This window comes from Ambystoma mexicanum, chromosome 5q (assembly GCF_040938575.1).
Source record: "Ambystoma mexicanum isolate Mex_15411 chromosome 5q, UKY_AmexF1_1, whole genome shotgun sequence".
Lineage (NCBI taxonomy): Eukaryota > Metazoa > Chordata > Amphibia > Caudata > Ambystomatidae > Ambystoma > Ambystoma mexicanum.
The window spans coordinates 131,122,996-131,139,508 of record NC_090933.1 but is presented as its reverse complement, the minus strand read 5'-3'; the positions used below and the strand labels follow the sequence as shown (position 1 = coordinate 131,139,508).

At 44.9% G+C, this 16,513-nt stretch overlaps 1 protein-coding gene across 5 annotated transcripts in view; it reads left to right on the top strand.

Annotated features, from left to right (window-relative positions):
• The window catches only part of NFATC1 (nuclear factor of activated T cells 1), a 497,899-nt gene that overhangs the window by 108,114 nt on the left and 373,272 nt on the right, over positions 1–16,513 (top strand). For all 5 annotated transcript variants that reach the window (XM_069620652.1, XM_069620650.1, XM_069620653.1 and 2 more), the window contains exon 3: positions 92–251. In XM_069620652.1, the coding sequence (XP_069476753.1) occupies positions 92–251 (160 nt within the window). The remainder of the gene's footprint in view (positions 1–91; positions 252–16,513) is intronic.

Sequence of the window (16,513 nt, the reverse complement as noted above, 5' to 3'; positions counted from 1 at the left end):
AATCATGGTCTCTAAAGTAATAGTGCCAGATTCTTGCGGCATTGGATAATACACTCTGTTAATATTTAATGCCCTCTTTCCTCCATTACAGCCCTTCTCTGCCAGCCCTTGATTGGCAGTTGCCTTCTCACTCGGGACCTTATGAACTTCGGATTGAAGTGCAGCCCAAGTCCCATCACCGAGCCCATTATGAGACCGAAGGAAGCCGGGGAGCTGTGAAGGCCTCAACCGGAGGACACCCCATCGTACAGGTATCAATGGCGTGACTGGGAAGTGTGCCCAGCGTCAGACGGTTTAGACAACCTTTAATGGGACCATGTTGCTATTCCGTGTTATGTAATTTTATGTTAATTTACATGAATAATATTTTGCACATGAAGTATTTTCTGATGAGTTATGATTGTGATTATGTTTATTATGTTTTTTCTAATATGTGTAAAGTTTATTTATAAACTATACCACATTAAATAAATTAATGAATTTATATGCATATGTTTTATACTGCGCCAAATAACCACAGTAGTATTATCAGCACCTAGGTCTGCTTTTATATATATCAGCGTTGTTTGACTTTAACATGAAACAGAATTGGTAACGTTAATTGTTTACTTTTTTAATATGACTTGTGCAAAGAGCATGCATCGACATTGATAACGGGTTGGAACACAAAACATTTTCTTGATTTCAAATTCTTGCAGCTGTGAAAAGGTAATGACAAATGCTGAAATATTTACTAGGGAGAAGTGTGAAATGAATGAAGATGTTGATTGGTTCAAAACTATTTAAAAGCTTTATTAAGGCAAAGGCTTTAATATAGTCCCATGGGCAAGAAAATGCGGAAGATTTTAGGGCGAAGTTTAGAATTAATTCATGAGGGTTTAGCTACCCTTTCAACCAGAGTGAAATGATTTATTTATTTTTACGATAAAAGGAGTACACTGAAATTTGGGAATCATGTAATGACGTTTTCCAATAGAGCATTGATAGCGTCGGGGGGTGTGCTGCATTTACATTTTGCACAACCGTACTGGAAATGCACTGTGCACCAGTGTGCAGAGCGGGAGGTCGGCTCTGTGGTCTGAGTTTTCCATAGGTGGAGTGCACCTTTAAAATCTACAGAAGTGTGTGTAGTGGGTTGTCCTATACTGCTGAGGTGCAACAATATTTACTACACAGTATTCTATAATGATGTCCACAGACAGTGGTAACGGAGCAATACCACAGGCGCATAGTCGCCTCACACCAGTTATCCCTCGTAGGCTCCACTGCGGCTTTACCCAGATTCTCCCATCCCTCACTGGTCTCCCAGAGTCATAGACCATTTGAAATTCTGTTACTTAGTTGTCCCTTCCCTTCTGCGGGCACTGACAGTGCTGTAAAACAAATACTATTGTGTTTTGTCTACTGCTCCCTTCTTTCAAAAAGAGGGCCGTTTCCACTTTGTAGACTTGTGGACCTTGCATCCTCCTCTAACACACTCCTAAACAGGCATGACGAACGGCTTGGGTGCTCCTTATCTTTCTTCACTAGTCTCGTTCTATTCTCCCTCTATGACTCTCCGATCACAGAATCTGCTTCTTCTCATCATCACCTGTGTTTCTTCCCATTTTTGGTATTTTGTGCTTAGCCTGTAAACACTGGAATTCTCTCCCTCTGTCTATCCGCTCTTCTTTATCTCTTTGTATTTTTCAATCTAACCTGAAAGCTCTTCTTCTCTCCCTTCTTTCTACTTAGTGACTTTTTTATTCTCTCACCCTCCCTCCTTCTATTTTTCATTGTTTTTTGCATTTTCTTGTCAATTGTACCGTTTTCTGATATTTTGTAATAGCGCTTTTGGCTAAAAAGGCTCTTTATGAATTCAATAATTTAGTAAATTAAATGAATGACCTGAGTCCTACCAGGATGAACAATAATAGGGCAGGAGGGGCCACCCTCTCCTGACATGAGTGCAATTGAGGATTCTGAGTATGTATGAAAATATGTACAGATGATATATCTCAGTGGAGACTTCCCATCTCTTGCCATTCTAAGAACACAACTGGACTTTACTATTCAGTGAGGTAAGAAGCCTGACCATACGTTTGGGAGACTAGGTAACCTAGGCCTGAGTACCTGTGTTTCTTCTCCATGCACATTGCGCTTTATGTTTGAACCTTAGCCTTTTGTTTCTTTAGAAGGAATGGGATGTCTGTCACACTTTCCAATTAATGGTGGGCTACCATACAGGCTGTTGTGGGTCAGTACCATGCGCCATTGTTTACAGTTGAGACGAGACGAGCGAGGCACTGAAAGCACAGCCATGTCATTTATATGTTGTTCCGGCAGTTATGTTAACACATATAGATGTCTGTTGTAAAGTACTGCAGGTCTTAACCCAGTGTAGAAATTAAATATTTGGGAGTATAAGACTGTTTCAATTGACATCTATGCTCCACAGTCGTTTTTGGTGTGCATGTTTTTTTCGAGTGGGAGTATAATTGTCTTTGTAAGTTTTTATTTTATGTATGATGTATTGCCTTCAGCATGAATTTACTCCATGGGATTGTGTTGTATATAGGGTTCTATTTTTGTATGAAAAATGTGCATTAAATATTGTTACATCACAGATTGAATCCAATATTGAAGAGTCTATGGCCCTGATTCATGGAAATATTTTTGTGGAAAATCGGGGATTTGTGTGCCAGTCAGCGCGTAAATCCCTGGTTGGTCATTCATTGAACTGAATGCGTGGGACTTTTCTGGGACTTGCTTGGATTCTGCGCAGGCCTGGCTCGTCTCTGCGAGTGGACGAGCGCTTTGTTCGAGACTCCAACATAGTGTGGGCCGGGCCTACGCAGTCACCCAAATAGGGGCATAAAATGCAGAATGAGGAAGAACACGTGAAAATGTGGACATGTTGAGGGACGGTCCACGACCAAGCAATTGCACACCCATACCAACGCAAATACAACACTATTCATGGATTTTAACACGGAACGTCACGTAAAATCCCACGCAAATCCCCTGGGCCCATATGCCACATGATATCAGGCGCAAAAGTCCAAAGGCGCATAGGAAACAACAAGCGCGCAAAGTGACGATCATACGGGTGACGGTATGTACAATCGCAGGGGTGCACGCAAGTTACGAGCACTCGTAACTTGCATGTCCTCTAAGTTACGATCAGCATCACTGAATTTATGATGAGCATCACTCAACTGGCCTGCCATCTGTAAATTACGATCAGCACCTCATAACTTGGGTTCACGCAAGTTGTGTGGTGCTGATCATAACTTACAGAGGGCATGCAAGGTGAGTGATGCTAATCATAAGTTGAGTGGTGTTGATTGTAGCTTGGGTGCCCGCAAATTAATGGATGATCACACGCAGTTCTCAAGGGCGCTGGACGATTGCGCAAAGGTAAGCTTGTTATGTGGTTTGCGTGGGGGCATGTTGTGGGCATTCCGGCCATGACTTGTGCATAAAGTTACGTTGCGTGAACTATTCCATGAATACGTGGAGCGCGCTGAAAAACATCTGTGCGCAGAGCCGTTCTCGGCGCGCCGGATTGGCGGGATCGATGCGCCCTTTTCCGTGAATCAGGCCCCAGGTATCTATCCTACGTGTTACACTATCGATTGTTTGGGGACACTTTCCTTCTAAGGCATGCAGCAATAAACTCAAGAAATGGGTTGCCGTACACTAAAGGATGCGGGTTGCAGGACACTGTTTGAGCAGAAGCCTTTTGCCTATTCTGGCCATGATTAACAACAGGGCTTCCTAGGGCTGTCTGCGCTCCTCTGTCCTCTTGGCATCAGTATCTTGTTAGTGTTCATGTCAGGGAGGGGCTCTGAGTGGGTTTCACTTTATATATTGCATCCTTGAGAGATGTCAGTCTTGGGTTAATAAAGCAATTTAAAAAAAAAATAGTGCTGTCCTAAAAGGCAATGACAATAATCCCACGTGGATCTCAAAATGTAGTTTTCGGCTAATCTGCTACCCACTATGCATTGCTGTGGGGCTCTGAACTGGAGGTCGGCTCTTGTTAAGTGAAATGGGCTCCTCTACTATTTGCATATTTAGTGCAGTTTTTCAGAATGGTACACCTCGGTCTTTGTGCTGACAGTGGTAGTATTGTACCTCTTCCGCAGAGACTGCACATTGCTGTCATTGTAATGTTACGAGAGGCCAAGTCCAGTTCATATAGCGTTGTTTGTGCCGTGGCCCTGGCATGAGTCCATGAGTCCATGAGTCATGCAGAAAGGACGGAGGGACCCAGACGCATGAAAAAGAAGATGGGCAAGGTCCTAGATGCAAAGCTTTTTTTTTTTTTACATGTTTGGGCGTTTGCTCTTTGCATGTATTATACTCAGGCTGGTAAGAGATGTATTTGGGCCAACACAGCACTCCCACTGACTTCAGAAAAGTGTTCACACATGAATTCTGCTTGGCCGTCAGTGACCATTGTCCTCCCACTTATTGCCATGCGCTCTACTCTTTGGAGACTCTGGGGTAGGGGAACACTAGCACATGGTAGGGAGGTATTTCATCTTTTCTAGACAAATCTTTCTCTATCCAGGACTCTTCTATGGCTATTGGGACGAAAGCAAATCATTTTTCCTAGATGTGCCAAATTAGTAGCAGTTGTTTTCCAAGTTGGTCACATGCCAGTGCACAAGAAAGTGTAGAACATCTACTGAAACATATTCGAAAGAGCAGTGTGGAGAAAACATCGATTGAGGTGGAAAAAACATCGATTGAGGTGGAAAAAACATTGATGGAAATGAGAGTTGAAAAGCTCTGTAGCTACACAAGAAGGGCCAGACGCTATGGAACCACCAATACAGGGTTATCCCCCCCAACCCAGCAATGGCAATCAAAAAATGGTGAGCTCTTGCACATTTATTTTAGGACTTTCCTGGTGGATCTGGCCTTCGGTGGATCCCAGGTTTTAATAAAACGTATAGCCCTCCATCCTTTCCAGGTATGTACACTGAATATCTCTGAAAAGTCAAAAGGAATTCCATCCACGTTTCCTATGATTTCTGCACAGGTTTCTTTTCTTGGTTCATTGCAGGCAAAGATCCCAGGCTTTCCCAAAACATGAGGAAATGACCCTCACATTACTCACATGAGGTAGTGTACCTAGTGAGGGGTACTGCCATTTGTTAAATTGGACCAATGCGGGAGGGGGTTGTGAACGGTATCCTTGCTGCTAGGTATTTAGAAGAGGCCACATGGGGTGCTCCTTGTGGTGTTGTGTCCCCCTCACCTCTTATTAGACATATATTTTATGGAATTAGTGATTTACAAGTAAAAGTAGCTGCTTGGGGAATCTTGGATTTCGTTGCGTTGTGAGGTGGCCCACATCACATTTTATCAGAACTCTCCCGTGGGTACTATTCAAACAGTCTATCACAAGAAGAATGAATTGCCATGTGCAACTCTGGGACCCTTTTTAATTGGTACCCGAGACAAGGTTATGCCTCAGTTCGAGGGTGGCAGCAGGCGCCTTTGTAAAATACTGAGTACAGCTGGGTTACCCTTGCCTTCTCAAATCTTTCTGTGCCTCAGAAAGCTATTCGTTTTCTGGACCAGCAGCAGGGAAACACTGATTGCCAAACCACTGCCCATCCAGTGGTAGTGAGATATTTACATTTCTACCTGCTTCACCTTTAGTAGTCGTAGTTTTGAGTCGCGTTTGCCTTTTTGATATTAGGTAGGCTTATGGCGACATACCTCTTCCTGGAAGGGTTTCAGTAGTTTCCCTGTACAATAGTTTGATTGAATCGTCACTGTAGACTGCGCACGCTGATTTTTTTTTTCGACCAGATTAGGAAAGACTTGTTGCCTAGATGTTTAGAAGACATTGGTGCTTTGAAGCCAGTTCCATGATCAGTCACTCAAAGGCCCTGGGACGAGGCCCAAACATCTGCCCAGACTAGCAGCTGCTCTGGAGCCAGACCTTCCTTTGGTGGGTTGGCCCCGGTCACCCGCGCTGAGGTTGTGCATGTGGGACGACTGCTGCACAGCTGTCTAACACCGCCGTCTCCATGTCGGGGGCTGTTGTCGAGACGAGCTCTTCTCATGGCCGCAGTTACTGAGACTTGAGTAAACCTTTCAATGCCCAGATTTATTTTCTCCCTGGCATCTTCTGCTGACCTAGCTGCTGCTAGATGCAGGGTTAGCAGAGTGAGTGTTCAGCTGCCCTCTTGGCATGCAAAGCAATAAGCGTGCAGCATCTAATTATTAACATAACTCCCCCTATAAGGGCTGCAGGATTATTAATGCATCAACGACCTCCGTGCTGGTCATTAACACCGTTTGGCTCTCAACCAACTTATGTTCCTGAGAGGCAGGCAAGGTCGTGTAAGGAGGTTAAAGGAAAACAGCAAGTGTTATTGATTCACTCCAGGGTACATATCTCCGTTAGGTTGTGACTGTGCGAGCGCCATCACCCCTCCCTCCCTTCCCACTCCCACCGCCTCCCTCTATCTCTTCATAGTGTTCTGAATGAGGTTTGTGGTTGGAGAAAATCCAGGCCCAGCGTATGAGCCAGATCAGAGGACTGGTGTGTAAGGTGGGTTTACGGCTCAGAACATCAAGTATTGCCCAGAAGACGTGTACAATAAATCTATTAGCTCCTAGAGGCTGAGCCAGGTGCTAGTGGAAGCCTGTAAAATCGGGTAAAACAAGTATTAGTAAAAGGAGTGAAAGGCCATTTTAACATTGCTGCTCAGGGATCATTATTACGGGATAACGACCGTACCCCAAGTTATTGCCCAAGGTAAAGACGAAGGCTATAACTTGGGGAAGGGTCATTAACCAAATTAACAATGACCCCTATCATCTTCTATAAGGGTATTAGCACATGGCACTGTGCAAATGAAACAGAAAGCCTTTTTGTGGCAACAAATTGCACACGCAAGTGACTTATGTTAATTCAAAGAAAATAGGGGGTCATTTTAAATTGTCCGGATCAGTAAAACAAGACATAGATGTAAGGTGCAATGCGTTTTGGCCTTGCTTACTCCTTCAGGCCATTTTTGTCCACTTCCAAGGCAAGGAAGTGTACATCACTGCTGTGCTTTCCTCCTCCGTCTGGGAAGACCACAGTGATTTATGCAGGCCCAAGATGTCCATATAGGCATGCAACTAATGGATTCCTATGGAATCGGCCTCGAATTAGCACCGGCTAATTAGCAGTCAGATTCCATAGAACTCCATTTCTAAACGCTGCCTGTAAAGTGTAATTTGCAGGCAGCGTTGACTTTTTTTGCAAAGCGGAGTTTAAAAGTAAAGAGTAAAAGCGGTGTGACCTTGTGCTTCTCTTAAGTTTCCCACTACACCTTGCTTTAAAATTGCATCCCGGGGTCCAACAAGCGTTAATGGCCCCCTCTAAGAAATTAGCATAAGTTATAGACCCCCATTTTTCATTGCTGTTAATTTGGTGAATTGAACTACACATGCTCCTCTCTGCTTTCCCCGGCTGAAGACAATTATTTCTGTGCTGCATGTTCAGTTGCTGATGAAGTAAGAATGTTTGGAAAGCGCTCTGTACGAGAGAATATAGACCGAATTCCTAGCATCCTGACTGAGATGAGTTCTATAATCGAATCAATATGCTAATTAAGCTTAATGGACCCTGTCTAAGGGCCATACCAGTCGCTATGGGCCCTGAAGATGGGAATCGAGGATTCGAGCACAGCAAGGGTGTTTAACAATGTTTATGGGCCCATAATGCCCAGTACGACCTGGGGGTTGGTTCTTTAGAGCCCCTCCTCACTCTTGTTGCAAATCGAATGTGCTCTCATCATTCCAAGGAATATAGGAAATGTAAATAATGTTTGCATTCATTGTTCAGAGGTGCTGATGCTATGTAGCGGTGGTTGGTCTAACCACATTTAAACAGGCCCTGGTGAGACACAGATCAGTAATCATAGCATGAAAGCAAAGACAGAGTTGGAGGAGGAACAGAATCAACTGTGTCTCATCAGCTGGAGATAGAGCTTGACAAGATGGTCTGACGACACCTTAATGTTTGCCACTATCTTTTTAGCTGTTCCCTTATATACATAAAATGTAATCTTGTGTAAGAGCAGAGAAAGAGCTGGAGTTTAAAACGCTATGCTTCTTCCTTGGCATCTATACAGGCCTATTGATCCTCATCTGGTTTATATTCATGCATCTCTTATCCGCAGTGCAATAACTCCATGTCTCCACAAGCAATGGTGGGTTTAAGTCATTGTAACAAGGAACACAGGAAACATAACCTAGGACATGAGTGTATTGCTGTCTGCAAGAAGGGTGGTGAGCAGGGGTAGTTCGGTGTTAATCTGCAGGTACAGTTTCTACAAGTGGGTCAAAAACTCTCAGATGTACTGTATTCTCACTTTTCACTTGCACAGTCGGGGAAGCGTTTTTTATCTCTAGTTAGTGACCTTCTAAGCACTCATTCATGGTGGTGCAATAAGAGTACAAACTGATTTTACTCAATTTTTAACCTGTAGAAGTTTTGTCCGAAATATGCAATAATCCGTTCTTATAAAACATTCACAGTCAAATGTTTTGTTTTCTGTGATTGGTTTCTTGACAGCCTTAAGGACCAAACATAATTGATTGCAGTCCACAACCTGGGCCATCATGTGTCAATTTCAAAATCTCATAGGGGTCGTTCACATCTCACCTTTAAAACTTGTGCTCCTAGGTATTGCAATTGCTTGTAAATGGGTGATTGCAGAGTAATGTGCTGCTGGGCGTACACCCCACTCAAGCATCAAAACTGTGAGGGGCAATGCCAAACCATTTGGATGGGTGGCATGTTTTTAACAAGCAGAGTCTAGAACAATTTGCTCGATTGACTGTTACTTCCAGCTACTTAAATCTTTATCGTAATCTTCTAGACGAGTCTTGCTTTACTGTCCGGCCTAGTGTAAGGTCTTCCTGAATCAAAGTGCACTTAGTAGGTGTTGATGCCCTCTGGTAGGTCATATTGAATGGTGAGACTGGCAGAGCGCCGGGCAGGAAAGGTTGAAAAGCATTATCGGAGAAAGAGCATGTACACGTAAGTCAGGGTGATCGTTTTTGATCTTTGCTCGATACTTGCAGACTTGCCCTTAGGCTTGGGCCTGCCTGTAAACTCCCGCACTCTCTAACAGATGGGCACAACCATTCTCAAAGGAACTCCCTACCTCCGGAGGAAGCTATACCAAGGGGTCTTAAATTCTGTTTTTTTCAAAGTCAGCAGTGCTAAGAGAGATGTTCCCTGAATCTGTGAATTCCATGAATCAAGGGTCCCAGGTCCAAGCCTACCCTGGTCAAGGTGGCTTTTCGTCCATCCGTTGTGGCTAGAACGAGCACCAAAAGCGAGTGCTAACTGAAAATAACGCATAGTAATATAGCTCCTGTGTGGTACATTGCAGCTAACTGTGATACATATATTTCTACATTATTCTAAAAGGTTAAATGAGACCCAAAGTTGAGCAAAGCTCAGAAAAACTGCAATTCTTTTAACTGCACTTCCATTCACTGCTGCAGTTTACAGAACTGCGACACGTATGACCTATGCAATTTGTTGGGTTGCTTTATCGGGTGCATTTTCTAAAAACTGCAAAACCTGTTTATAATGCCATTAAATGGGAGATGTACCTTGTGATCTGGTGACTAGATTCCAAAAGTCACTGTGCACAGTAAGTATCTGGTCATTAGGGGTCTTGCTGTTATAGGCTGGGTGGATTGTGGCTATAGGCTGGGTGGATTGCGGCAGTAGGCTGGGTGGATTACAGCAGTATATTCGGTGGATTGTGGCTGTCGGCTGGGTGGATTGTGGCTGTAGGCTGGGTGGATTGCATCTGTAGGCTGTTTGAAATGTGGCTGTAGGCTGGGTGGATTGCAGCTGTAGGTTGGGTGGATTGCAGCTTTAGTCTGGGTGGATTGCGGCAGTAGGCTGGGGTAACTTCGGAAGTAGGCTGGGTGGAGTGCGGCTGTAGGCTGGGTGGAGTGCGGCTGTAGGCTGGGTGGAGTGCGGCTGTAGGCTGGGTGGATTGCGGCTGTAGGCTGGGTGGATTTCACCTGATACATTTGAAGCCTGATGTACAATCACTTGTCTGTGCATTTGAGTCTAGAGTGCCCTGTATGTAGAGCTCCCACTTGTATCGGTAAAGCAAATGAAGTTAGTGTGGGGTACAGCAGCAGATGTGTTTCAACAGGTTTGCTGAAAAATGAGTCCCTTCTGGAACATCGTAGATGCTCTTTGTGATATACAATGGCTTCACGTCAAGATTCTGAAACCATAAGGAGCTTGCCGCAATGGTTGCAATGTTTTGTGAATTTGGTCATGACAACTTTTTGTGTTTCCCTCACTGTGGGATATCATGCCTTCGGTTTTGAAAGACACCTGTGTCTTGAAACACAGGATTTCCCAAGCATTTGAATATTGCCTGATCTCATCGAATAGAACATCGGTCGTCCACCACCCATGCTTTTTGAAACCAGTACAAGTCTCACTTTTCCACTTTGGCTTTCCCTTGAGAAATGGTTATTTATTTTAAATCTTGTATTTTAACCTTAAGATTACCTTTTCATCCTGTGGTTTCCAAGGTCTTCTCCTGGTCGCTAACCCATCTTAAATAAGTAGAGATATGACGATGGTGGCAATCCCTCGCTGCATGCGTGTCCATGTCTTCTCATCCTAGAAGCCGAGCGGGTCATTATGGGATTACTGTGAAACAGAGACAAAAAGGTGGAGGATGAGCCACCGAGAAAAGGCCAACCCGGCAAATTAAAGGCCAGACCCGTCTCCATGATTTAGTGCAAAGTGATGCTTACTGGAACATTATGCACAAATTACTGCTTATTGTCTCTTCCAGTAACTTCCCCAGAACGCTCCTTCCTCAGAGTCCCAGCAGCGCCACTTGAAGCAATGTAACCAGCCCGAAGACTAGAGGGTAAAGCAATGCTTCCATTACGTACAACCACGTGTCTGGGGGAAAGGGTAGGCCGCCCTGTGGGCCACACTTGAAGAAGGCTGGTGCAGGGTTAGTAATTATTACTATGTACATTTGTATTATGTACTATGGACTCAGGGGGGTATTTAGAGGAATACAGTGTGATAAACCTAGGGGTATTCTCCCATGCAGACCCAGAGAATCCTAAATTCAGGTGGCCAGGGGAGGGCCATCGCTCTTGAATCCCAACCCTGGGGGTGGACGAGCGAGGGACGATCCCCTGGGTAGGGGAGCCTGGGATTGTTCTCATGGGAGTACTCCAGCTAAGACTCGGTATCCCAACGAGGCGGTATATGAGGGAGAAGAAGTCCCAGAAGCCTTTGTGGGATGTGAAGGTCCCACGGCCCCTAACGAGAGAGAGAGAGAGAGACAAACATGTCACCCCGGAACAACAGCCGGCAGGGGGTAGGACAAGATAAGACAAATATATAACTCCAATCCCAACACTTCTTTGTCTTCCCCTAGTTTAGGTCATACAAAGTACTTTGAAGACAAGTACTCTCATGTCAGGGTGTTTGGAGTAGGGAGTAATCTGACACAAAGGGAATCACCTGTATTACATAGAAACAGGGGTAGGGGATTCTCCCCTCTCTTTTGCCAATCAACTTATAATAATATCATCGGTAGACGTAAAACCCCATCTTTTCTTGTTTCCCCCTCCCTAGTTCCAACAAGTACTGGGACGAGGAAGAGGGGATCAGGAGCAATGAGAATTACCCATGGCAACAACATAGGCACACACAGTAAGGCCTTCCAAGTAGCACCAGTAGACTGTCCCACTGATAGTCAGGTGAACAGGCAATCAACCCAAACCATTTACACCTGACTCTACTTGACAATGACTTCAGGTAGAAAAGGTGTGGTTCTGCCAGGAACTACGAGCGAGCTAGGATTACTGGTTGGAATGTGAAGGGAGCAACACGAGAAGCCTGGGAGGACTGGAGGAGAACGGGATGCTGGCCCGGCGTACCAGAGGGATCGCAGCGAGGTGAAGGAGCCGGGTCTCCGTGAAGCAGGAGGAAGGTGAGGTGCTGCTTCTTGGCCATGTCCAGGCTAGTGCTCCTTTCCCCGGGACATTGGTCGGTCGCAGAAGTGTCTGAGGGGCAGGTGGAAAGACCCTGACCTCACACCCCATATCCTGGGGAGCTGCTCGCCAGTGCCAAGCTGTCTGGGTAAGTCTCGCTAGGTGAATGAGGGGAACCTAGGCACGTGAGGATGGCTGGAGCGGGAGCGGAGGCTTGAAAGCAGAAAGTAGAGTGGTAAGCAGAAAAGAATGGAAAGCAATGAAAAAGCAGGCTGTGCAAGGGGTGCAGCACCTCTGACTTAAGGCCCACGGGAGATTGCAGTTTGTGGTGTGGCCAGGTAAGCGGCCCGTGTTTTTAGGGGCATGACGAAAATATAAACCCATTTTAATGTCTGGTTCAACGTGTCCCACGGCATGCACTGGACCGTAACGCCATCACTAGCCACCTTAGGAACACAGTCCCAGTGCTAGTAATGAAGGCTACTGGAGGGTGAATTGAGCTACAGGTGAAGTCACGTAGTGTTTTCAGGTAAATTGGGCGTGCACAATGGCATCAGTGGTTGCGAATGCCTGACGGTATAACCCTGACTTAATTAAATTCTTCTGTGTACCCGCGTGCATGTTTCGGCTGCATACACCTGTGGACACACTGAAAATATGCAAGTCATCTCCACTCGCTCTTCCACCTGATCTGCACAGTACTTACTGGTGGGGAGGGACTGAAGATCACTTGCAGGTCCTCTCATGGCCTGTAGACAGCCAGTGGGGCTCTGCCAGGGCCTTGTGTGCCCAGGACATGAAGCACGTGTAAAAGTGTGTCAAAAAATAAAGATTGATTTTCCACAATAGGCTCCTTCAAACCGTGTCATGCTGTAAGGGGGGATTTGACAGGGCAGAAGCCCCGACGATCAAAGGAGTCTGTGAGGAGGCAGGATTCTCCTGTCTGATACTGCACTGGTCATCTGGCTACCCTCTGAATTCGGGCCCAGGTCCCTGCCCGCCCTTTTGCATACCTGCACTACCTCCTGGCAAGCCTTGCACTTGAGTCTGTTTCTGCAGCCCTACAGTCCCTCTTACCTCACTGATTGGACACCTGCTGTCTGCACTTACCCTTGCACTTGCCACCTGCTGGCCGCACTTCTTGTTATTGTTTGATCACATGTACTGTACTGTCCCCTTCCCTCTCCCCTGCACTTGGCCTGGTAAAATCGTTGTCTCTGTCCTCCCTCTGTCCCTCTCTCTTGCCTCGTCGCGCTTGAAACACTTGTTTATAGGCGCATTATAAATGCCATATCATGTCATATCATTCAAGACATATGCAAAGGCAGCGTTTTTTGGAGGCATTTTGTGAGCAGCAGAAAATGCAGGCAGCAGAAATAAGGTGACAGGATCACTTAGAACCTGCTTAATCTGGACACCTTTCTGTAACAGTTTTCAGCATCTGCTCCGCTGTGATCAAAAGGGGTGACTCTCTCCAGCCTCCGCCTACAATTTGAGAAATATATGTTCCTATTGATAATCCACACACCATACAGCTTGCGCACGGGCAGAAATCTTTTGAGAGGTTGAACCACAAATAAGGGAACAGAAGGATCCTGCCCCTATGGGCATTTTCTATGACCACTCTATTTTCATACATTCCACAAGTTCAGATTATTGTTTTAGTTTAGATGCAGTATGTGGCGTACCTGCTTTCAGTGTCCAGAATACATAGCCACTCACTCAAAAATCGCTAAAGTGACTGCGCACCCGCCACCAAATAGTCCTTTACCAGAAACAGTAAGAAAGGTTTCATTTGAAATAGAAACAAGTTGATATTGAGAGTGAACACAATTAATAAGTGACAGTGTTCCAATTACAGGTTTTTTTAAGTGGCTTGCGATAACTTTTGTTACTTGAAATGCACTTGTTAAAACTGCAGAATCGTCATTAGGCCTATTTACTGTATCTCAACTGTTAAATGTATTATATGTACTTACTCTGCCTGTGCAGACTAGTATCTTCTCAGAATGCCAAGGGCTCTGAGTGACTGTTGTTTTTCCCCCATGTTCCCACCCTCCTTGAGCGCTTTGAAATACTTGCATGTGTATAGGCGCTTTGTAAATAAACATTACCATTACAATTGAAAATATCTTTGAAGACCCCAAATTTCAGGGTCAGATGAGGTGTAGTGTAGACTAGAGTCTAAGGGCCAGTTTTACAAAAGAATGTTACAATGGCGCAATCCCATAGGAAAAGGTTTTGTAAACCAGGCCCTAAACCTCACAATTTGGAAATAGCTTAAATTCTAACCCAATGTTCCCCACTTTACTAGATGGTGCGATCTTGGTCTAATTGCTCGTGATCCCTCTTTCTAAAATTCTCTCAACCCTCCAAATTGTGAGTGATTAGAAATAGTCCTCAACCTCATTATTTAGCCTCACGCTAAGTAACGGGAGTGTGATGTCCTCATTTCAGCTGGAAGTGAAATCGCTTCATTTCATGGAAGGGCCAACTCAACAAAATGGAAATAAAGTATTGGACTAGGAAGTTCACTGAAAGGAAAAGGAACACTTAAGAAATACTTGTGAAAGATAATGTTATCATCCAATAGTTTGTATTTGAATAATATAGGTTCTGTGAGGTAAGTTCTTGAGAAATGAAGGGAAGCTTTTTTCCTTTGTCACTGGAAGGACATGTTTAAGAATGTGTACCTGAAGAAGGCCTCATTAATGTGAAGCAATAATGCCCACGTTATGCTGAGGTAAATACGTTTGGGAAGGGCATTATCCCAAGTGATAATGACCTCTCCCAAGGCATATAAGGCCAGTAGCACTTTGTCATAAAAGAGTTTTTTTCAGTGTCTGCTGTTAAGCTGCCGCTGAAGTCAGAATGTTTGGAATGAGGTCATTTACAGAGATTACCATCATTTTCAAATCCGGGCTGTCTTTCGATAGTTTGCCAGGTCACATTTAAGGTACTCTGCATTTTACAGCATGCCTTCTGTAAGATTTCCCCAGAGTACTTGCAGAATAAATTCATCTGTTATGTTCCCACGCGGGCCCTCCGCTCGGCCACCGTGCTGTGTATCCCTGTCCCCCGGGTCTGGCGCTCCTGTGTGAGAAGTCGCTCCTTCTCCGTCTCAGTGGCTCTGCTATTGAACTCTCTCTGCACCATCCAGGAGCATCTTTCATTCAAGCTCCCTCTTAAAACTCACTTTTTTTCCGCGTGATGGTTTTCTCTCCTTCCCGTCCTGCTCCCATTGTACAGTTCTGCCCCCAGTGCCCTAGCTGGTGTAGCTTCGCACTTTAAATGTTACTAGGCACGACCATACCGATGTCTCAGCCAATCAGAATGCTGAGATGCAGTCAATAACTGCTAGTATTGACTGCATTCCAATCATTGTGACTTCAGAAGCAAAGGAATGAACAGAAAGCATCATGCTCTCCAATTGGAATGATTTACAAAGACCACCAAAAATTAATCTTAGGATAGTTATCTTGTGACTTTCCCTACAACCTATGCCCCTTGGGTTTGTCTTGGCCATAATTTGGCAGCAAGTCATTATCCGAAGATAATGATCTCTTCTCAGTCTATAAGGCTATGCTATCGACTGTATTTCGAGCATTCTGATTGATTTGGAGGCGGATCATAACGACTTCCGTGTGTTAATTAGAAATACAGCATTGGCAAAATGTCTGAGTGCTTTTATAAATGGAAAAATACCTTCTATTGACAGGTAAGGAAACACAGCACCCAAAAGGTTTTTTTTCGGTGCAGCAATGGGAGCTCGAGCTGGAATATCACTCTCTTTTTTTATTACAAGTTATCCAATATATTTTTGTATAATATTCAGTTACAAGGCTTGTTTTTTTCTTTTTGTTCTATCAAGTTCTTGAAGTGCTAAAGCTGCGGCCTGCCTCTGGCGTCCAGATGAGCACGTCAGCCTTCTTATGGGCACGATGTAATATGAAGGCTCACACCTGCAGTGCAGGCAGCGGCTAGGCAGCCGCACCAACAGCCAGACAGCGGTCTACCCCTTCACAGCCCCACATTTAGACATCTGGCACTGGGCACTAAATTCACTAATAGCTTGAAATTGAACGCGGCAGCGTTTGCATTTTTATAATCTGCCAATCCTCGTGCACATGGGCCATTCATTGCTAGAAAGGAGACCTGCGCAGGCGTAAGCCATGTGCAACACCGCCGCTTTTGTTGGCATTAATGATGACTCCAGCTGCATCCAGTGCCTGCTGGTCTCTTATTTGGGATTGGCCTCTCTGACGAGGGTTCTCCAGCTTTCTTTTGAGTAAACTCATGGTAAAGCGGTGGAGGTCAGCGCCCCGCAAAGCCCACGGCATGTGGCACACTGGATGGCCACAGTGCACAGGAGACCCACGGATGATGATGATGCACTTTGCGATGTCAAGGTTTTTTAAATTTATTTATTACATTTGTTACAGGCCCAGACCCTGAGGTCACACGGCGTAGTTACAGACAGTGGGTTATTACCAAAATGTTACAA